Source organism: Poecilia formosa, unplaced genomic scaffold (assembly GCF_000485575.1).
Source record: "Poecilia formosa unplaced genomic scaffold, Poecilia_formosa-5.1.2 Scaffold297, whole genome shotgun sequence".
Classification (NCBI taxonomy): Eukaryota; Metazoa; Chordata; class Actinopteri; order Cyprinodontiformes; family Poeciliidae; genus Poecilia; species Poecilia formosa.
In genome coordinates this window covers 303,680-326,526 of record NW_006800236.1, presented here as the reverse complement: position 1 = coordinate 326,526, position 22,847 = coordinate 303,680, and the positions used below count along the sequence as shown (strand labels likewise).

Below are 22,847 nucleotides of genomic sequence, written 5' to 3'. Positions count from 1 at the left end.
GTGTGTGTGTGTGTGTGTGTGTGTGTGTGTGTGTGTGTGTTTTGAGATGGATTAACCTTTGTCAGCGTCTGATGGGATGAGAGGGAAGCGTCTCCTTGGCGACCGATAGCTGAGGGGATAGGGAGGGGGATGAAAGTGGGTCATCATCATCATCATCGTCATGGCCGCAGATTAATCTAGATATCCAGACGTGCATTTATCAATTGGCAAATAAATAATAAAAAAGTGAGTGCAGGACGAGCAAAGTTCAGTCTCTTAAGGGAAGCGGGAAGTATGGGAAATGTCAAAAATTAAATTATAATCAGAGGAGATGATGATAGTGTTTTTGTTGTTTGTTTTGTTTTCTTATGCATGTTCACGCACACTTTCGCGGAGCGTCCATAAAATTTTATAGGAAATATTAAGAGAAACCATTCAGCCTTGTTGGTTGAAAAAAAAAATGTATAAGGACACACTATTAAATATTCAGTTCCTCCAAAAGAAATATTCCAATATTTATGCCTTTTGGTCCTTTTTTTTTATTTATTTATTTTTTTTTTATTGAATTACGAGGAAACAACAACATTTTAAATTTGAATATCAATTGATGAATTTATTTAAGATACTTCACCACAAGAGAAAACAAAACAACATAAAGCTACTGCCAACTATAAGTTGAACTTAATATACTTTGATCACTAAACAAAGATTAAAAAGTTATCACACCGTACTCCACTGGGCGTGATGCAGATTGTAAAATTGAACTCAGCTGATTATTGATAATATGTAATTCATAATATAATGAAGACAACGTTATATTTTTTACGTAGAATTGGTTTGGGTGCCTGCTTTCCCTAAATAATCTTATTTCAGCAACGATAGTGGGAGACATTAACAACAATCTCCATCAAAATTAACACTTCAGCTACCAGAAACATCCTCATGTTGTTTACATCTTCAAATTTAATGCTAAAATTACAGCAAAACATGATGTTACAGCTTTATTTTTACAGTCATTTGCAGCGTGACACCGACGGAGCGATAAGTTGAAGCGCAATAAAAAAGAAAAAAAAAAAACATTGGCACTTCTTTAGTCTCATCTAATTAAGATCAACCCAGAAGGCAGCTGCAGACACGTTTCTCCCAGAGGATGGCTGAATAAACACTGCGGGTCACGAAGAGGCCAGCAGCCTCTCTCTTCAAAGTTCGACCTCACTGCAGCCTAATCTGACTCTGGAGCCAAAAGCTTCCATCTCTGACCTCATAGCTGAATAACCCGACAAGTAAGACACATAATGGACTTGAGCATCGTGTCAGGAAGACGGTTTAAAGGTCAACACGATGCCTGCAGCGAGGCTGGGGAGACGCAACAGAAGCAGGAAGTGATGTATGTAATCCGTTACCGATTGGGAGAGTGGGTTAGAGAGCTTAGGTGGAAATCTGGAAATAATAATTCATTAAATCTTAAACAAGCTTTTGCTGAAACCTGATTTGACATTTTTAGCTGTATTTCACATTGCTTGACATTTATTATGAAATTAAAGGAGCGATAAATCGCAATAATAAAGCTGGAAATTAAGATATAAAACACGTTTTTTTTTCACATTTCTTTCACTTTTGAATCATCAGATGTAAACCTGCACAGCAGTCTGTCCTTGAAATAATTTTTCTCAGATGTTCTTGCACAGCAACACGGAGAGCCTAAAGTTGTTTCTCAGTCAGAAATGACTTTTCTCTGAAATATTGAATGGAGTTTTCAGAGTCGCAGATAAGAACGTTTCTGGATCGCAGTGTGTGATGAAATTCCCTCTTAAGTTCAAAAACTCGCTTAGCGTGCCCTTGGTGACACGCGATTCAGTGCAACCCAGCTGGTGGCGCGGGGTCATTGCCGAGCACGAGACTTTCCAAATGTGTGTGCATTCAAAACAATGGCATTTGCCCACATGCTCCAAAAACAGGCGGGCTGTTTACGGTCCAAACAGGCCAGGAAGAGTCTTCAACTGGTTTTAATTTTGTCCCAATAAGACTCTAAGATAAATCACTGCCACCAATACATTCATGAAGCAGAGCACGGCACAAGGGTCATTCTGCTAGCATCTTTGGTCAAGATTATCTGTGTGGATGGATTGCTGTGCAATTTAGGGCAGATATGTACTGAACCCAGGGGGCACAAAAGGCCGATTTTGGTGATGTTTTGGGGTTTTAGTGAACCATCTGGATAATAAGAAGAGATCGACTTACTTTTAAGTTGTTTAGAGTTTCGATTTGTTTGCTGTTTTAACGTCTTCTACGACGTTTGTGCATAGAAGAGATCCTTGACTGTTCCTCTATCCAGTCTTTGGTCTTCTCTTTTCCAGTGGGTGTTTTTAGAATCGTTTCTTTATTTATTTGTTCATTTTAGGCCAAAACATGCCTAAATGTTCAGCAGATTTTTATCTAGTATTTAATTGCAAAAACTACCTGATTGCAACACTATTACAATGTTGCAGGACATTTTAAAGAGAAACTAGCCTACAGCAATGCAGGTCCTTCACTGTCCTCAATTGTGAGCTGGAAATATTTTCCTTACATTCACTCATTTTTTAAAAAAAAGCCTAATCATTAGTTGTGTTGCAGAAATTAGAATTATGGAAATAAATTATCTTAATGGTGACACGACAATTTTAAGAAAACTCAGGTTTTTTGGTTTTTCAGCGCAAACCACGAAGAAGAAAACAGGAAGTGGTAGGAAGATGGAGGCACAGCATGTTTTTTAATGACTTATCGCCTGAACAAATTTATTCACGCATGATTTTAATTGCGTTTCTTATTTAATGCAATTAAATATTTATTTCCTCTGGCATAATGATCTTCATAATGTCCTCAAAATGCTACTCTCTTAAAAACAATTGTAGAAATTGGCAAATCTAGCAAACAGTGGCAATTTTCTGACTTAAGAAGATCAAAACACGTTTTCCTGTCTTTCCCATTTTGAAATCCAGCATATTGTAATCCATGGAAACAGAAAATTATGGTGTACCAATTTTTAAAAATCCAATTTTTTATTGGGAATTGTTGCGTTTGATGTATTTTACATCTGCTGCAATAAAAAGTTATTTAAAAACTTTTTTGGAACCTTTATGTCAATTACCTATACATCTTCAGAGTGGATTTAAAGGTAGAGAGAGCTATGAATTTTAACTTTCTGTATCGTAGCAACGTTACTGTCAATAACGCGGCAGCTGGACAGTCTGCTAACCACAGTGAGTTGATCTATAAACCGACGCAACAGAAATATTAAAAAAGGAACCACAGAAACGGTAGAAAAACGAATAAGCAACCAGCATTCTGCCAGTACAGCATAGTTAGAGTGTTGGGCTAAAGTCCAAGGACTGATCAGAGTGTGTGTGTGTGGGTGTGTGTGTTTGTGTGTGTGACACAACGTGGTGGAAAAGAGTGCCAGTGAGCTCTGTATCTCATCTTCTGGACAAGTCCTTAATCTGTGTGACCCAGTGAGGGATTATGGGGGTTCTGTAATAAAAGGGGACTAGAAGCAAAGCTTTTTCAACTCCCAACGTTGTTTCTATCTTTGTCTCTACAGATTTTATTAATATAATGAACTAATTCCTGGACAATTTCCTTACTTTTAGCAGAGTAGTTTTAAATTGTAACTTATGAGAACATTTGATTTTTAAGTGCAACACCTCCGACTGCATCATGTTGTCCGGGTTATTGGTTTAGAAAGCATTTTTCTGCTTCTGTCTTGTAGTCATCACATTACCCTCAGTGATGGGAAACTGACAATAGTTTGATTTACACAGTTAGAAATTAATATTTAATCAGCTTGAAATACAGATAGCTAAATCGTTGCAGCTCACTATGCTTTTCTTAATATCCTCCTTAAAGCCACCACCTTTTTTTGAGTTCAGTTCACAGCCTATTAGGAGTTCACATATTCTATTATTGGTGACAGAAGACAGAACGTGAGCTATTTGCATGCAAAGAAAAAAAATTATGTTTCTAGGCTCAAATGTGGGGGTTTTGAACCAGAAAACACTTTCATGCACGGTGGTGGTGCTGTCATGATGTGGGACTTGCAAAAATGAATTTGAGTTAGAGTTAAGTTCTGCAGAAAAATCCACGGATGCTGAACTAGAACTACAAACAGGCGACAAAAGCTGTGTTTTTCCTTAAAACGCATGCAGCCAGGGGACAAAAATTATTGAAATGTTAAAAGAATCAACAGTTCAGCTACAACGCTGAAGGACAAAACAAAAGTGAAACAAGGAGGGGCGGATTTCTCACCAGCATTTGCAAAAAGCATGAAGTTTAACCTCCATGTTTACATCTTTAACTTGACCTGCTTGCTTTAAGGCTCGACTTTAAAAAGACAGCAGAAAAATCTCACATTAAAAACGAGACAAAGCTAATGTAAGGAGCTGGAGCGCTACATTGTACTTATCGGTGCTGGTTAGCATTTTTCCCCACTTATTTCGTGGTTGGTTGAGAGTTGGTCGTTAGTCGGCATATTGTATTTCCCTACAGCTTTGAAGTAGAAAAGCTGGTGCAAAAGGAGACTCTCCCCTCGATTCACAGACATATGGAGCGGAGTGGGTGTTGATTTCTGCCCCCAGGGGTAAACGGAGCCACTAAATGTCATATATGTCACGTTAACTATTCATGCGTCTGATGTTTTCCCGGGTGAAAGTGTCTTGGGGAGAGGGGTTAGGGTTGGTGGGGGGGTGCCGGTGTGACCACCACTGTCTGCAGTTTGGTGTGTGTGTGTGTGTAGGAGAGGGAAAGGTGGTGGTGGGGGGGATTTCCTGGACTCATCGGTGGGCTGAGCTTTGTCTGAAACAGAACCACGTGAGCCCGCATTAAAACCTCATTTAAGAGGATTCAGGACAGATGGTGTGCCATTGTTTGAGGATATGTTTGTATTAGAAAACAGGGTGAGTGATGGAAACTGACCCACACATATATACACACACACACACACACGCACGCACGCACACCATCTCCCTTTCCCTTTAATCCTTTATTTCATTCTGTAAACACGCCACACCCACTTTTGACCACTTCAAGGCCACATTCCCTCACCTTGCTTTGGGTTTTTATTGGATTGCGTCGCAGGCCAATCGGCGGGCGAACCTCGGAGACAAACAAAGGAACCCTCTCTTAAGTGAAGCAGGGCACATGGCCGTTTCACCGGCTCAGGAGCTCTGATTGGTCGCAGAATAATCCAATCAAAGCTGAAATCAACTTAAGTGGCAGCGGTTTGCACAATGGGAGCTGGAGAACAGCAACTTTCAGAGAGTTGAGTTTACACAAACTCAGCCGTCGCCAGTCTTTGCACTTCTCTTTTTTTTTCCCCTGCACATTGCATCCCTTCCTGCTGTACTCTCAGTTTCTCACCAGATGGAGAGGGGGCGGCGAGCGCCTTCTTCTGCATGTGTGGCTCTGTGCAGTCCAGAGTATTCATGCCTGGTTACCCGTGAGTTTGCATATTTGCATACCCTGAACATCCTGTCCTTCCATGTTGAATGAGGATGAAATAATAAGAGCAATCAGCTGCAGGCGGGCATGCAGCTGCTGACGGAAAACTGTTTTTTATTATTATTATTATTTATTTATTTATTTATTAAGTGGAAATGAAGCATAATCATCAAGGTGCATTTGGAGGCTAATCTGCAATCATCTTTTGGCTGGGGGAACTAATCTGCATGGGTGAAATAAATCCTGTCTGTCATCGCCTTTGCATTCTGAAGCTGGATTGTTAATATACATAGATAAAGAGAAAGAGAGAGAGAGTGTGTGTGTGCATGAGAGAAAGAGAGAGAGTGTGTGTGCATGAGAGAGAGAGAGGGAGAGAGAGAGACAGAGAGAGAGAGAGAACTAAGCTGAAACAGGGAGGAGAGAAAGAGAGGGGGAGTGTGTGAGGGAGAATCAAGTCACCAGGACGGGCTCCACTGTTAACGCTGTGAAGGTTTGAGCGCGAGCACCAGGAGGCCACATTCCGCGTGAAATAATGGATGGGACAAAGCCGGCCATGGAGTCCAACGCCGAGGAGACCCAGGACGAGGGGCAGGAGAGCAAAGGTACGCGCTGTCATCTGCGCCTTTTCTCCCTCACCTCCGTTTTTGTTTTTTTGTTTTGTTTTTTTCTTTGCGTCTGCGCCAGCCCTGAGCGGTTTAACCTACTTGCTACGGCGACACAATTGCGCCGGGGTTTTGTTATCATTTCGGGGCATTTAAGTGCCAGTGCTGGCGGGTAGAAATAGAAGATAATCCTCGCGGTGTTTACAGGTATTTTTCACGTTTGTTGCGCGATTCTGGGGCGGACCGAGGAGCGAGAGGTGGAGGGTGGATTGATGGGTTTGTGTTGGGCAGAGGAAGGTATTCAGAATGGTCGAGCGGGGGGTTTTACGGAGCGTGCGTTAATGCTAATTTGCTTTTGCGCTGCTGCACCATCATGAGCTTATTTTGTGCCTAATGAGCGGCTGATAAAGGCAGAGGCGGCGCCGCTGCCGTGCGCGGCGCTGCGCTGCGCTCCGTGCGCGGCGGCATTGTTCTCCTCCAGGTGGATCCTCCCGCCTCCTGCAGCCGCTTCCATGATTATCGGCGGGGGCTCTGGGGTTGATCTGTCAGCGGCGTGATTGATGCGGCACGCTGTAACAGAAGATGTTTCTTTCTTTCTTTTCTTTTCTTTTTTTACTTTTTTTTTGCGCGACAGCAAGGATCACTTGCAGTCGCTGGAAAAATAAAAGGAGCAGCGGCGCTCTTGGCGCAGAGTGTCGGCTGTGTCGATCATTTGCAAGCCCCCATAGACATGCATGTTAATGAAGCCCCTGATCCCTCAGTTAATGTTTCATATTCATGAAATAGGTCATTGCACGTGTGCACAAAAGTCCAAATATGATCCTGTTTTGTTTTTTGTTTTTTCATAAATTGCATTAACATTGAAAATCACACCCAAACTGTTGCTCCTGTTACACGGTGCGGTGTGTAGGCGTGTCTTTGTGCGTTGGCGGATTCAAGGCCACGCAGAGTGGATGTGACTGATTTGTTTGGAAGCCTATTGTGGCTTTATAGTTCAAAAAAACTCTTTACTGTGGTTAAAGTAAGTCTTAAAATGTATAAGTGCACAGCCAAGGCCGGATTCAAGAGGATGCAGGCCTGGGGGATGGAGTTTGTTTTGGTGAGCTAAAGTCACATTTCATGCTTGGAGAATGCTGGTCAGAGACAAACAGCATTTTTTTTATTTGTTCTTTCTAAAAACATCACCATAAAAACATTAATGCCTACAGAAAGAAAAAAAATTGTTGTAGTAACCATGCCAGGCCTGAAGGTGGTGATTTAACCCAATTTCCTTCCATTATTCTCAGTTTACTAAGGTTTTGTTCACACCCTGCACAAATAAGTGAATTATCTTCATTTTTTACTCCACTTAATCACAGTTTTGTTTTAAGTAAAACAAAATATCTCTTCCATCAATTTATGCCCTTATTTCCGTCACATATTGGTGTATTTATCTTTTTTAGAAAGTTATTTTCATATAATCAGTCTCTTAAATGCATAGATTTCAACATACTTTTTTAAATTTTAATTTCTTTCCGTTTTTATCCCTATTTGGACGAGCTGACTGTAGAATTGGTCTGATTTTGACTTCTGATCAATCTATAATAACAAAGCACTTCTGCTGGTGGATATTATCCATCAGAGGCATCTACACTTCGTTTGTGTAGATTATGGTGGATTCAAAACTTCATGTGGCAAACGGCTCCAGGAACTACAAAACTGGTCATCACCTCTACTTGAATTTTGTGGACCGGAGGATAAATCCTTCAGCTGACCAAAAGCAGATTTCTAACCGGAACGCCTTCAAAAGTCAATATTCAGAGGTGGAAAGCTGGATGTTTCTCACCAATCCAACATGGCTGCTTACTTAAGAAACACATTAGAATCTCTATTTGTTAGCACTTCTGCTAGTTCTCTTCACCTTACTTGATGAACATTTTTCCTTTAATGTTTGAATACATTGACGATTATCACTGTGGTCAGCAAGTGTGTGCAATGAAACTGGTTTTCCAACTTGCAACTGGAACATGGTGTGCTTGGGTGTGTTTTAGTTCCCACATGTCCGTTCTGGCTTGTGAGGTACATGGAAAATTGGTTGGACAGGGCTGTATTTTTGACAGTAATCTCGATATGGCAATGAAGATATGAGTCTCAGACATGTAGCATGTTGGCCAATATCACCTGTATCACATATGGGCATCCTTTGCTTTAAAATATAACAAAGATCAATAATTTCTTTCAAAATACACTGTGTGACATATAAATGTTGAACAAACCAATATTACGATTATATTTGCAACATATGGCGTGCCATGTTGCCATGTACTTTATATGTCTTGTTTCTTAAGTAGATATTCTTTGACGAGTGTTGTACTATTCCACACCAGCAGGTGGCAACAACATGGTCATCAGGTGAAAAAAGTCCAACATACGTGGCTTCTAGCATAAAAAGTGACCGTCTGTGCTACTGTTTTTAATTCTCTCCGACTATCCAGTCCACATGGATGCACTGCGAATTGAGTTTTTAAAAATCTATATTTTACAAAGCAATTTCAAAAATATATCATTTTGTTTCTCTCACAAAAAAAAACAACCACAAAAAAAATTATGAGGACAAGATGTGCAAATGCAACAAAAAAAACTTCATTTTCACTAAATATCAGTTTCCAGTGTGGCCAGAAGTTAAGGTGACAACAAATAAATTATGTTAATATATATTTTTTTTATTTTCCCTTGTAAAGTGTCTGAATGTTAAAACTGCTGTATGAATTTGATGTGTTATTATTATTAACTGTCAGTCAGGCAGTAACTTAATGTTTAAATTCTCAGTCTAGATATTACTGATTATGTGCAGAGCATATCTTTAATACTCTAAAGAAAATGCAGCTTTGAAACACACCAAGAAACAATGTTACCTGATATTATTGGCTGGTGTTTGAAAAGCAGCCAATCCAGGTTTGCCATATATTCTCCTTGGTGACGATTGGCTAATGAAAAGCAGTAAGGAAAACTGTAGATATTATCTTAAGCGGACGGTTTCCACTGCTCGCATTAATTCATATCAAGGTATATTTGGTGTTTGAACTGTAAAATAGGTAGAAATAAGCATTTCTAGATCAGTTCTCAAGCATTCACCGATTTCAGGTATTCGTAGACTGTGGTCGCTAACGTCTGCTGATATCGGTGGTCAATATTAAGATCTCCTGTGAAAATATGTGAGGTTCATGCTGCAGGGTTTGGCTCTTGGCCCAGTCATACTGCTGGGTCACAGTCTTGTCTGTGACGTAAGGTGCAGGCGAGTTGGGTGTCCCTCAGCAGTGAGACTTTACATCATCCTCTCCTGAGGCAAAGCAGCGATGCACCAACTACAGTCCAATAACAGCCTGCAATCATGCAACTTCATTTGACAGTGGAGGTGAGCCTGTTGAAAAGCCCCTGAAGATAGCAGGGCAGGAGGACAATGGTATTTATAGCTAACTATTAGGCCTTTCATTTCCTTAATCACAGTTTTTCCATGGAAGCAGGGAGTTTATTTCACCCAGTTTGGCTTCTGCTGTGCCCCCAGGTGTGTTCAAATGCAAAAATGAGAAAAAGACTGTGAGAGATTTTCGAAGGTTGCATGTTGTTGGTGCAGTCATTTGACATCTGGACTGCGACCAAGCTTGCAGCATTCGTTAAGAAGCTGGAGATTTGCAGTGGGGGCCAAGAAGGCGAGAGCTGTCACTTAAGGAGCTTGTGCAGGCGAGTGCCAGAGAGCAGCGACTACTTCCAGATGCATAATGAAGAGCTGCTGGGTATATATTCTGCACAGCCCACAGACGGAGTGGTGCGTCTCGATATGCATGGGAAATTAGGCAAGATTCATGCAAGTAAATATATATTGAGCTCTCACAATATCAAAAAGAAAAACACAGTATTTTGTGTCAAAGTGAATAGCGAAGCTCGATCCAGTCGCTAGGCTGAGGTGGTTTTTCAGCCGTATTGAAATCCGTATATTCCACAAAACCACAATGGAAACACTTTTTTCGCACCACAGAGTCACGTGACTGACAACCAGACATTGCTGCTGGCGGAAACTGCAAAGAAGATGACAGGAAGTAGAAGGAGGATGATGGTGTGGCATGTTTTATGATGATTAACTGTGCTAAACTTACTCAGATGTGATTTTAATTGCATTCCATATTTAACGAAAACACCGCAAAATTGTGTGAAATTGTGTTTTCTTTCCTGACATTACCAGGATAGAAGTTTTGCGCACATCTAGTGTCTCTTTCTTGCTCTGAATTAGGATTTGGATGGATAAATGTTCCATCCATTTATCCATCCAAATGGTTGTCATCCACTGCAAGACAACCATAAAGAAAATGATGAAACAAGCCTTACTTTGATTAGGTTTTGTTTGTTCCGTCTCTGTTCTATAAGTCGGACCGGGTGTCTGGACATAGTTCTGCGTGTACCTTTTCTTTTCTCAGCAGATTGAGCACAATATCTGTTCGATCTGGCATCAATATCTGTTTAGCTCTTTTGGATGACTTCCTCTCTTTGGATCACAGAATTGAACTAGTAACAAGGCCGAAAAATAACCAAGTTTGCAACTTTAACTTCTAAAAATATACAGTGAACCAAATTCTGTATCCATCTAAATCTTAAAAGGTGGCCATGTTTGTGTTTTGATTCTTGACTCTGGTCCTGTGTCTTTACTTCACAGAAACTACCCAGTGGCATCACATAGGAATGTTTGCCCACATCACACTTAAAAAAAAAAAAATTCTCAAACCCAATTGCTAACTTCACAGAGTTCAGTTCCAACTGGAAACAAGAAATGGTATATCTGACAGTAGTCATTGTCCAATCATTGTCTACAGTCAGGAATCTAAAAAGGGACAAAAAGAAATACCGTCAGCTTAACCGTCTAGAGATTCAAGCTGACCATAAATTAATAAACAAGCAGTCATTTTCAAAAAGCTTACAGTGTTCTAAACTAGCAAAAATAATCCACCCACTTGAAGAAAAGCAAGTCTCGAGAGGTGACTAAATAAATAGATAATCACCACGGCAGCAGGATCATGAATACTGCATGATCTCACAGTTTCATGCAGTTTGTGGGATAAAATATTATATCAAGTCAAACTAATGTCATGATGAAGGCCTTCTGGTGCAAAAAGTCGCTAAGGCTATGCTAAAGTTAGCATCTGTGTTGTAGCTTCCTGTCAGTGCAGCTCACAGCTTTATAAATTGTCTCGGTCGAAACTCAATGATTCTACGATGAACACAGAATAATAATTTAAAAAAAACTGTTATAGATTAGTAAAAACTTTACGGATTATAGCCTGTACAGAGGAACAGTGTCAGTGGGTATAGATTGATTGTTGTGCCTGATTTCATGCTGTAATCTGTAATCTGCTGGCACACAGGGGTACTGTGTGATAATGAGGCATCATCAGCTCTCATAATTGCCTGCTTTAATTAGTCTGACTCTATTTGATTGGACAACTCACACACCGTCATGATTTTACTTTGCTTTAAACACGATTTCCTGAAGCAGGGTGCTTAAATTTGCAGTAACTGAGCGGCCTGTTAGAGCCTGCTCTTACATAACGCCGCTGTCCCTTCGTTATGATGCTCGGATCAGAACCGTAACACATTACATCATCGTCTGGAAGGTTGCATGTTTTGTTGCATTTTCTGTTTGGAGCAGCAGAATCCGCTACTGGGGTTATGCTTAAAATCAGAGCTGTGGGTTTATTTGTTATCTTTAATAATGTCAAGGATATTCAGCGAGAGCTTTGAAGAGCTTTATTCCTGTAAGATGTTTTTAGGTGCAGTGTTGGCAGACGGAGAGGAGCTGGGCCTGGAAGCCTTTAAGTGAAACATGTTTGGACGCACTTTCAGTTTGGACTGCAGATGTTTCTTGTTTCCAGGCTGTTTCCGCGGGTATTTTTAGTAAATTCAGGCCATTTTTGAACCCCATTCGCAAAACTATATTGGCATCTATTTTTGTTTTTATGTCACAATGTGCCGTACCAACTCGATGTCGGCTTCAGCTGTTTTCATTCTTTCAGCTCCATCTGCTCAGCAGAATAACAGTGGTTTCAGGTGACTTCTATTAATCTCAGTTATTGCTGAATTTTACAAATGGTTTTGATAAAAGGATTTGTTGAGTTTGCGATGAGATTCTGACGATATAAAAATACAATGATACGGCATCAAACGGGACAGCTTTCAGCTGCTATTAAAATAATTTAAACATAAAATGTTAGAGTTATAGTAACATTACCTATAATAACAGAAGAAAACTACTGTTTTAATTACCTTTTTTTGCCAGCTGACTGTAGTAGTCCGGCATCTCATTATTCATTTTTTATCCCATAGAAATGGAAAACCAGTGGAAACCTATAGCAAAAGCATATTTCTAAGGGTTTTGAATCTAATTTGCAGTATAAAATAAACATGAAGTGAATCCTCTAAAAAGGGACAGGATGTATATGACATTTTTCAATGAAGTGAGTTTAACTTGCACCAGAGAAATTAGCAAAAAGTCATTCTCGGAGGTTAGTTTTGTGAATCTGAGTGTAAACTCCATCTGCCTTAGAGATGAAATAATCAGTATGAACACTACAGAGTGGGATAAAACCTTTCAAAGATTTCAGTGTGGAGGTTTGTCACCTCTGAAATGAGTTTTTTTTATATATATATACACGTCAGCATTATCAGACAAAACAAAAAAAAAAAAAAAAAAAGGTCAGTGAGTGTCCAGCTGGGCGTGGGCCGAGGGCCAGAATCTAAAGGCCAGCTCCCATTTGATGATCATAGAGAGGAGCCGTCCCTCTCTCCCTGGTGGCTGCTGACATTTGGGCAATGCCGGGTTTCCTTCCCCGGCCTTCCCGACCTTACTGTAGAAATGATTCACCTTCACAAGCTGAAATTTTGTTGATACTTGGAAAACCAAATTTCCCTTTGCCATCAGTGAAATCGCTGCAAACGCATAACACATTTTCCTCGCAAATAGAGGATGAAAACAAATGTTTTCATTGAGTTGAATTCTCTAACAATATGGTTGTGATATGATATTCTTATTATGGCTGAAATGATTAATTGGATTAATCGCGATAAATCGATAATTGAAATAATCGATTAATCGTCAAGTGGAGTATGCAGACTAAAAAAAAAGGCCATTCGTAGAATTCTTGGATGAGTAGACAAGTCAAAAACATCTAAGAAAAGTATTCATTTTGCATTTCAGACTTAAACAAATCTTAGTTTATAAATATTTTCTACCAAGTACTCCTCAAGTGACAGTTTTAGCTCCATCTAGATCAAATTACATAAAAAATACATATTTTTAAGCACCTTCTGCTTTCTAATTATTGATTAGTCAATCAGCGCTACACTGTATTGATGCCCAAGTCAAGCAGAAAGCTTTTCACATGTTGATGTTAAAACTATTTCCTTAGCTGCACCCTTTGCTAAAAATAACCAAGCATTCTCTAAAAGGAATGCTGTTATTTTAGGCAATAAAATGTTTATCTTTTCATTTAAAAAGGAATTTAATTATTTATTTGCATCTTTTAGTGTATGGTTATTATTGTACGTCAGACGCAGAAATGAAAAATCTGCAGAATTAGCCAGTTTTTTTTATCCAATGAAACAACTAATCGTCAGAATAAATGAAAGATTAATTAGTTGCAGGCCTAATTTTTACCATCCCTCCTTTGTTTCTCGCATTGCTCCTACCCAGTCCCGCCATCATCACCCTCACCCGTCTCTCCGCTCTCCCCCCCTCGCCCCCGGAGGTGTGTGAGGCTGTGGAAGCATGTGAAAGCCGTCACACAGAGAGAGGCTCATGTGTTCCTCGTTTTGAAGCCATTTGCCCAGAGCATGCTGTCAGCCTCCATCTGGACACGCGTGTGTTTGTGTAGGTTTACCGTCGGTATGTGCGCTTGCATTTGTTTACGTGTCAGTGACCAGGAGTGGTTGAGGGGAATGTCTCTGGGAGTGCTTCGCTTGCACCGAAAAGGAAAAAAAGGAAAAACAAAAAAAAAAACAGGCTTATTTTTGCGCAAACATGTGTGGAGAGCCGTGTGGTATGCCGCTGTGTTTGTATTTAGCTCTTCCTGTCCTCTCAGCGCCATCATTTTTCTGTTCGCGTGAGCAGAGAAAAGGATTTGCAGCAACATAGCAGATCTCACTTCTATCTGAACCGCCTTTGGATTCATCTCAGGTGTCATGATTGACCGTATTTATCTCAAATGCAGCTTAGAACAACTACTTTTAGCAGCTGTCTCTTACCTACTGCCCTTTCCATCAATCTGGGTCCCAATTACGTTTGACAGAAGTAGCGAGGGTGAAACAATGCAGTGTTTTGTACTTGAGCTGAATAAAGTTGAATGCTCTTTGGTGAAAGGTTTAAAAAGGTTTAAAACTTTTATACGTTTAGAACAGTTCACCATCTGAACTGCTTCTGTTCATATGGTTTTAATGTCAAACTCTTGACGTTTTTAGAGTTTTTGCTCCATTTTTAGTCTTTTTACTCAAAATGCTGAATATAAATAAACATTTACAATAAATTCATGGCAATATTTCCACTGTTGTCAGGCTTTACATGGAAAATATGGATGAATGAATGGATGAATAGATAGAACTGGATGGATAAACGGAGAAAGAGCCTTGATTTGGAAACAAGGACCTTCTTGCTGCTAGGCAACAGTGCCAACCAGTGCAGAACCCTGCAGCCCTGTTTAACATTACTCTTTTTTATATAATAATTAAAAAAATATATATATATAAAACCTGTAATGGAAAATTAAGCTAATCACAAGGAATGGTGTCCAACACTGAAACCGACGGGTAAAAACAGACTTTTCACATCTGATCCAGGCAGACTGGCAAACAGCTGCAGCCTTATATCAAACCAAACTCGCCCATTCAGCCTGTAAACCAAACACATTTCAGGAGTTTGACATGCAACCACTGCGATCAGACTACAGGAAGCTAACACTTCTCGCCTGCCATAAGAATGGCATCTCTAACGTGTGCGAGATTACGCTGCAGTGGAGTCTACCATTGGTATATGAATAGCAGCAAGTGGCAGGTTGGCCCAGCAGGTCTTGTTCCTGACTAATGCCAGCCTCATCTGGCCGTCTTCCATCACCTACTGATGCCCAATCTGCTGCTCTCACCCAGAGCCCATAAAATGCCTGATGCTGATTAACACTTGACATCACTGGCTGAAATGGACGTTGATGAGTCACTGTGCGGGATGTGTAGTGTGCTCTGAATATTACGGTGCTGTATTTCTTTGTTTTGTTTGGTTTTGCCCCATTTTGCTGTCTTAGCCAAAGTAGAATATAAATACAGAAAAATAGGTTTCAGGTGAGCCAATCTGAGACCATTCAGCAATGTGGAGTCAACAAGGCCTACTGACTGGTGTTGAAATATGCTGTAGTGCCTTGGTCATTGAATGGGAGATGGATAAACACATCGGGTCGCCTGGTCTGCAGTAATTTAGCCACTGCTATCACAATTTATTGTGACGATGAAAGAGCTGAGCTACAAAGCAAAGCTGTTGATGCATCCAACTGTGTACATTCTGGATTATGACTGAAAGAACAAGACTCTGGATACAAGTGACTCCAACAAGCTTTCTCTATAGAGTGGCTAGACTCAGCCTTCAAAAGATCAATCATCTCAGGGAGGTGATTGGACAGCTGCAAAACAGTTCGATCAGGTAGCTTCCTGGTAGCCCTGATAAAAAAAAGACTAAGTTTGCCAATGAAGGCCGTAGGATCCCCCAGAATAAGTTGGAGATTCGCATTGACCTAAAGTAGAGGACTATGAGTTAAACGATGCCAATCACCAAGTCTGTTTGTGTACAAACCGGTCTAACCTCCATTAGACGACTTATGTAATCTTCAATGTCACTTTGTTTACAAGTATGTACTTAAATCAATGTGGAAACGTTGCAGGACTATGCATTGGAAATATACATATTGCCAATACACAACAGAAATCACAATCTCCTGAACACAAACCAGAAGCATTTTCTACATTTTTTTTTTCTAGATTTCGGAGCACTGCTGTGTTTCTGTAATCATAAGGAAGCCTCCGCAGGGAGCGGCTTTGTGCTGCCAAACAACAGACTTTGTGCACACACTCACATTGTGGTTTGGGCCACACACAAACACACACAAACACACACACTCTCACATACAAAGTGCTCATCTGCAGCTGGAAACCGAATCTCCATAATCTCATCGGGAGAACTGGGAGGAGGGGCGGAAGAAAGAGATGACTTCTTTGACTTCTTGGAGAAAAAGTGACATTAGCCAAGTTGGTTGTGTAACCACTAAGGCACAGCACTTGTAGCCAGAGGGGCCATTTTACATTTTGGTGGGACTAAAAGTGTTGCCTCTGCTCTTTGCTTTGTACTTGGGATTGTATTGCAAGGTTTTTATAAGCAAATGGTTTTCAAGCCAGGTGCTTGTTTTCTAATATTTCTGATATTTTATCTAGTTTTTGCCACTGGTAATGAGTTGTTTTTAACAGTATTAGTGCCATACATAGTTTTCAGTTCAATTAATTGACTCATTTAACTGAAGAAAGGGACTCTGTGATCTAGGCAGGATGGTAATTGCTTGATTCAGTGGGTTTTCCAGTCTATTAAAAACACACAAATGTGTGCTAATTTAGATGTAAAACAGCATTAGCAAGAAATATTTCTCTAATCTGCAGCATAAGTGTATTGATCCCCACGCAGAGATCCGCGAACGGGATTTAAAGGCACATTCCGGCCATCAATCTCAGTTACGCCTGGCCACATGCTGGCCCTGTGACCTGCATAACGCTGCATAAACAGCAGCGGGTTTCTCACAAACAGCAGATTAGGGTCAGTTTCGTGTTGCCACAAAATAGAACAAAAAAAAAAAAAGAAGAATGAAAAACAACAACATTTTGAGAACAGTGATGGGTATATTCTCTTAAGCCTCAGCCACCATTATTGAAAACATTCCCAACATTATGTGTTTGGAAAACCGCTTTGACAGGTTTGTGACATCTTCAGAATATATATATATATATATATATATATATATATATATATATATATATATATATATATATATATATATATATATATATATTACAGAATTTGTAATCCTGTTTATTTTCTTCATTTCTATGGCTTAACATATGAAATATAGGACTCCATCTAGCTGAAATGCACACAGTTTGTCCAAAATACTGCGTTAAAAGAAGCTAATTATCTACTGAACCTTTTAGGGTTAAAGAGAAATTCTGAAAAATCAACAAATGGGAAATTTGTGGCTGATTACCGATTTTCTTTCTGATCTTCCTGTCATTAGTTCTCAATAGTTATTTATTTTAGAAGCAGAGATGATGTCACACTGTGAGAGAAAGCAATCGCCACGTAAGAAAGCATCTTGTATTATAATCTAAAGTGCCTCTCAAAATGTACACAACTCTGTTCAGATGTGAACATTTGTTAAAAATATATATATTTCTGGTATATTTATCTTAAATTTTTTTTTTTGCTCCTTTCTATGTGATGGTCATTAAGTCTGAGACGGACGTTTATCCCTGACCTAAAGTGAAATCTCCAGAGCTCGTGTCAATGATTTTGTGTTGTTGTGTCTGCGGTCGGCCTCTGTGAAGCAGATGGGACCTTGTTTTCATCTCGATGTGACGCAGCCATTTATCCCACACCTTTTGTTCTCTGTTTCCCACTCCGAGGTCCTCCTCTTCCCTCGCGGGGATCTACCCATGATGCACTCTGAGGATATTGCCGTAATGAATACAGTGTTTCTGAGATCTGAATGGAGCCGCAGGCGGCGGGGGGGTCTGGGAGGGGACCAGATCGGTCACTGAAATATTCAGAAAGCTTTATTAAGGCTGTTATTTCTGGCAGAGGTACTGCGCACACTAACAGTTGTAGATAATCGCGCTGCATATCTGGATTGGAGGAAGATATTTAAACGGGATTCCTCTGCCGTCCCTAAACCTTGGAGATTTGCTTCCAGTATTTTCTAGGTCTAGGAAAATATAGAAAAATGTTTGTACATTTTGTTCTTCTTTTACTTCTTGTGCCCCATGTACGTCCTTTTTTCCCCATTCATTATCCCTCCTTCCTACATAAATTTAAGTTGAACTTTAATGTTTTATATTTTAAAATAAAAGCAAAGAACTGCAATGTTAACTGGAGCGATAGTAGGAAGAGTCATAACTGTGGAAATAATCGCCTCATCGTTTGAGTTTATCCTGTATTTAGGATTTGCAGGCATTACAACAATGAAATCTGTGTAGTCAGAAAAAACACCACATTATTCAGCCAATATTATCCAGACACCGCGCCTTGATAACACTATTTACCCAGTTTTTCTTTTTTTTTTCCTGTGCATCTACTTACTTGGAAGCCATTTTTTTTCTAACAAATGCTCCAAATTCAATTCCTCTGACAATGAAGTTTGTAAGGCGACATGCATTTGAGGGATTATTTCATACCGTGGGTGTCGGGTGATTGACAGAATGCGAAGCGTAATCACAAAAGATGTCAGCAATCGGTGACAGGTTCTGTTTGCAAGCGCATCTCCGGCCTGCGAGGCATTATTTATTCAGTCACAGCGCCTGAGTACGCTCACCAGTCTAATAGGAAGGCACAGATTTAAATACAAAGGCGGAAAAATGGGAACGTGGGGAAAAAACAAGGATGAAGATGAAGAATCAGGAAAGAGAGCTGTCTATTATTTAGAAAAGGAAGCAGGAATTAAAGCTTTTATGATCTATTTACAATGAGAAATAGAAAAATTATGAATTTATTATCATAAATGATTAGTAAGTTGGAAAGAGGACTCACATTCAATCTCAGGAATCTGAAAGCAGGCTGATTCTTGTGACAGGTTTTGTAATTATGAACCAAATTAAATTTAAAAACAAAGATCTGGCAACAACAAAAAAAACAATATGGTTCCAAATACTTGACCCAAGAACAAGTCGACCCCACATGATCAGAAAGTAACTGTAAAAACATATTATGTGCAAACATACTGCTAAAAATATTTACTGTAAACATCCATTCAGCTGAATATATATATATATATATATATATATATATATATATATATATATAAATAATTTTAATACCAAAATGTAAAATGTAACTAGGATACCTAAAGGATTGAGTCTGAGACATAAGCTGATATTTTTAAGTTTCATGTTTTCTCCATTCACATAATTTCGATTTGAATCAGATCAGAAAACATGAATAGACGAACCGTCCGCCACTCCGCAGCTTCAGCTTCAGCTGCCGCTTCACGCCAATCTTTGGGTTGTGCTCGCGCGTGAAGGCGGAGTGAAGCGTCTGCGAGGGACTGAAGTGGGTCGTGGGTAACACGTTGCTATGGCAACTGTCGTTCGCCGGCCCCTGGGCCAAGAAAACGCTTTCCCCATCCTTCTCTCGCTCTGCCTTTTTCCCCTCTCACCTCCTTCTCCTCACTTGTTTCCAGTCGTTCTGCACGTTCCCTCTTCTTTCATGGTTTTCTTTCTCATTTTATCGCCCTTTTGTTTCGGAGCTGCCCATGCAAAGGCGATGAAAGCAAGAACAGTTTCGCTTAGCTGTCAGCCACAAATTGAGGTCGGCATTTAAGCGGGAAAACTGTCCCAATACTCTCTAATTTCGCTTATCGGCTGTCAAATTCTGGGCCGTTCTGCCTCCTAATGTGAACAGAAAGGTGAAATCCTTCGGTGGGGACCCGCCAAAAGTTATTTAAAATGATCTATGACACCATAACATAACAGGAGTGTAACATAGTGCCTTTGTGATTAACTCCAGCTGGCTTAATAGAGCACGACGGCGACAAGCAGCCATATTTCAAAGAAAAGGAGACAGTAGAGCGAAGACAGAGGCAGCGAGGTATAAAACAAGGCAGATAGGCCAGCCTTGGTGTGTCACCTAAATTCTGCTCTAATGAATAGCCCATTGATTTCCATTAGGGCCGGCTGGAGCTGACCATTCCGGCCGGTCTGCTTCCCATTAGCGCACTTTTAAACTGAGGCTGGCAGTCGTAGCCGGGGGGGTGGAGGGACCGGATAGAGGGGAGAGTCAGCTCCGTCGTTCAAGAGGAACCTGTGAATTCATCCATGAAGCAGCGTGGAACCAGGGGAGAGAAGACGGAGCTAAAAGCAGAAACAATAAAGCCCTTAAATAGCTCCCACGAAGGCGTGGGATTTGTCCCAAAAAGGCTCCCATCTTGTCAGATTACTCGCATCCACGATGGAAGATAAAGTTGGAAATTCTTCATTTGCATTCAAAAGGAAGGATTTCCTTTTGTTTTCGTCTTGTTTCGAAATAAAACACTCAAATTTTACTCGATGAGGGGTGATGTTTCAGAGCAGAATTGAGGACCCGTCACTGTGCTGACCGGTGAGCCAGAGAGGCCGCGGCCCACTTCTCGGTCCAGCCGTCCAGCTTCATCAGCTGGACTCCTACACCAGCGCGCTTCCTTCATTAACATTAATAGGATTTGGGTCTGTTATGTAAAGGGCCTCCGCTGGGTTACGTAAGGCAGGAGGAAGATGATGCTTCTTCAGATTTAAGGATGAGCTTTTATCATGACCCAAACTTCTTGAATCAACTTTGACCAGACTTCTTATCTGGATGTGGAAAAAATTTATCAAAACTGTTTGATGTAAACTACGCTTACACTGTGGAAGCCGGAACAACTTTTTGTTTTAGAAAAAACAAATAAAGTAGTAAATTGACCATATTATTGAAATATTATTGACGCAATATTTCCCCCCTGGAGTAACAGGAAGTCTTAGATCAGCAACTAAAGTAAAAAAAAATATTTAAAAAAATTCTAATATTCAATATTTGCAGTATCAGTAATATTAGAGAGATTTTATTCCCTATTTAATACATTTATTCAAATTACCGTCTTTAGCAGGGGTGAAAATAACTGTGGAAAAAAAAAATCTCCATTTAGTTTGTATAGTGTTGTTATAGATTACTATTGCTTCCCTTGGGGATGCTTAAATCAACTGGCTCTTTTAAACCCATCAATAGCAACCGCCTGCAGGCTGTAAACTCTACCGCGGCTCAACATTTAAATCCAGACTTTCTCTGACGATTTCTGTTGCGTTTGATGCTGAAAGCTAATCTTGAAGTTGTACTTTTATTTTTTTTTTTTCACGCTTCTGTCATCAGATGTCAGTGAACCGATGAAGGTCCACGCTGATAAAAGCCATCAGCGGGTCTGACTGTCTGTCATACCCGTAAATCCAGCATACCTTGTGGTAATGCGCATGCGCACATCGATGTTGCGTCACATACTGCTTACTCAGCAGATTTCTTATAAATCCGTCATACCTGTAGAAGTTTCATTTTGTGTGTTTTATTTCTCAGAAGTTTACAGTAAATTTTATTTAATTAAGCTGCTATGTTAATCAAACATGTTAACATAAATGACTTTTGCTGTTTCCAATATCGTTACCATACTGTAAACAAGACATTCCCATTTAGCGTCACTTACTACAAATACTGTTTGACTACAAATTTGGACTCCCGTGGGATATTTTGTACCTATAGCTAATCTACCTTTTTAATATTTTAATACTTCATTAGAAAACTGCACGGAGTATGTCCTAAAAAAAAACAAAAAAACACATGAATGCTGACCAAAGCTGTGTTAGGCAACAAGCAGAACAACACCTCTTTCTGGACACTGCATGGAAATAACTAGATTTTTCTTATTTTATTTTATTTTATTTTATTTTTTTATTTACCGTAAACTTCTGAGAAATAAAACACACAAAATGAAACTTCTACAGGTATGGCGGATTTATAAGAAACGTAACATCGCATGCGCATGACCACAATGTTTTCACGAGACGAGCTGTCGCGTAGAGTAGACATCACGAAGAGCCACGACTGCCACCGAGTGCGTTATTCGCTGGCGATTGGGGGGAGCGTGTCAGAACAGATCATAATGTGCGTGGAGAGCCACACAGAGGACGCGCGGTGGGTTCAGTCGGCACCAAAAGCCGTGCCGACTTGTGAACATCAGCTAGTGGTGCCAACTGGAGCAGGCTGTCATGGAAACAGCAACGCAGCCACACAAGACGGTTCATTTTGTCTTTTTTACTCCCAGAGTAACTTCCTGCTTTGCCACAGGAGTTATTTTTATCATGTTGTATAACATGCAGCTCTTGTAATTCGGTGCCTTTTGTTCCAGCTTTTTTTGGAGGGGGTGGGATTCTAGAGCAGGATGCATCTGCAGCACCTGTAGACCTCACGCAGGAAGCTGAAAACTAAATGTACTTATTCAGCATCGCAAAACAGAAGAGAGGTTTTTTTTTTCATTTTTCATCAACCTTTGGGAAGATCTACTGGCAAATTCACACATTTACTTCAATCTAAAAAATAAAAAGATTTAAAAAAGAAGAACATCCACGCTCTGGTTTTTGTTTTTACCTGAAAACCAGAGCGTGGTTCATGCATTTGATCACTCTAGCTCAGATTATGAGGCATTCTTGAAGAGAAAAGAAAAAAAAAATGTTACACAGAGAGTTTTTGTAGGTGGTGCAAAATTCAGCACTCCAACTCGCTGTGAAAGATGCTCAACATGCCTGATGCAGAGGATAAAAAAGGCCATTGAGTTTTGCAGCGAGTGTCGTCAGCAGAGCTAAGCAAGTCACTATGGGATGTCAGCCTGCTCTCTTTGTTCTTTCTTATAAAAACATGGCTGCAGTGGAGCTTCTTCTTCTCCACCCCCCAGCCCCCATCTGCCTTCTTTCATATCT

At 40.1% G+C, this 22,847-nt stretch overlaps 1 protein-coding gene across 3 annotated transcripts in view; it reads left to right on the top strand.

Moving 5' to 3' along the window:
* LOC103151929 (neuronal membrane glycoprotein M6-b) overlaps positions 1–22,847 on the top strand; it is a 37,020-nt gene that overhangs the window by 6,095 nt on the left and 8,078 nt on the right. Inside the window, exon 1 of one of the 3 annotated variants that reach the window (XM_007572213.2) lies at positions 5,866–6,056. The exons of 1 other annotated variant lie outside the window; for it this stretch is intronic. In XM_007572213.2, the coding sequence (XP_007572275.1) occupies positions 5,987–6,056 (70 nt within the window). In that variant the 5' untranslated portion in view covers positions 5,866–5,986. Of the gene's footprint in view, positions 1–5,865; positions 6,057–21,898; positions 22,170–22,847 lie in introns of those variants that run through there. One more of the 3 variants, XM_016660760.1, reaches the window with a different exon arrangement.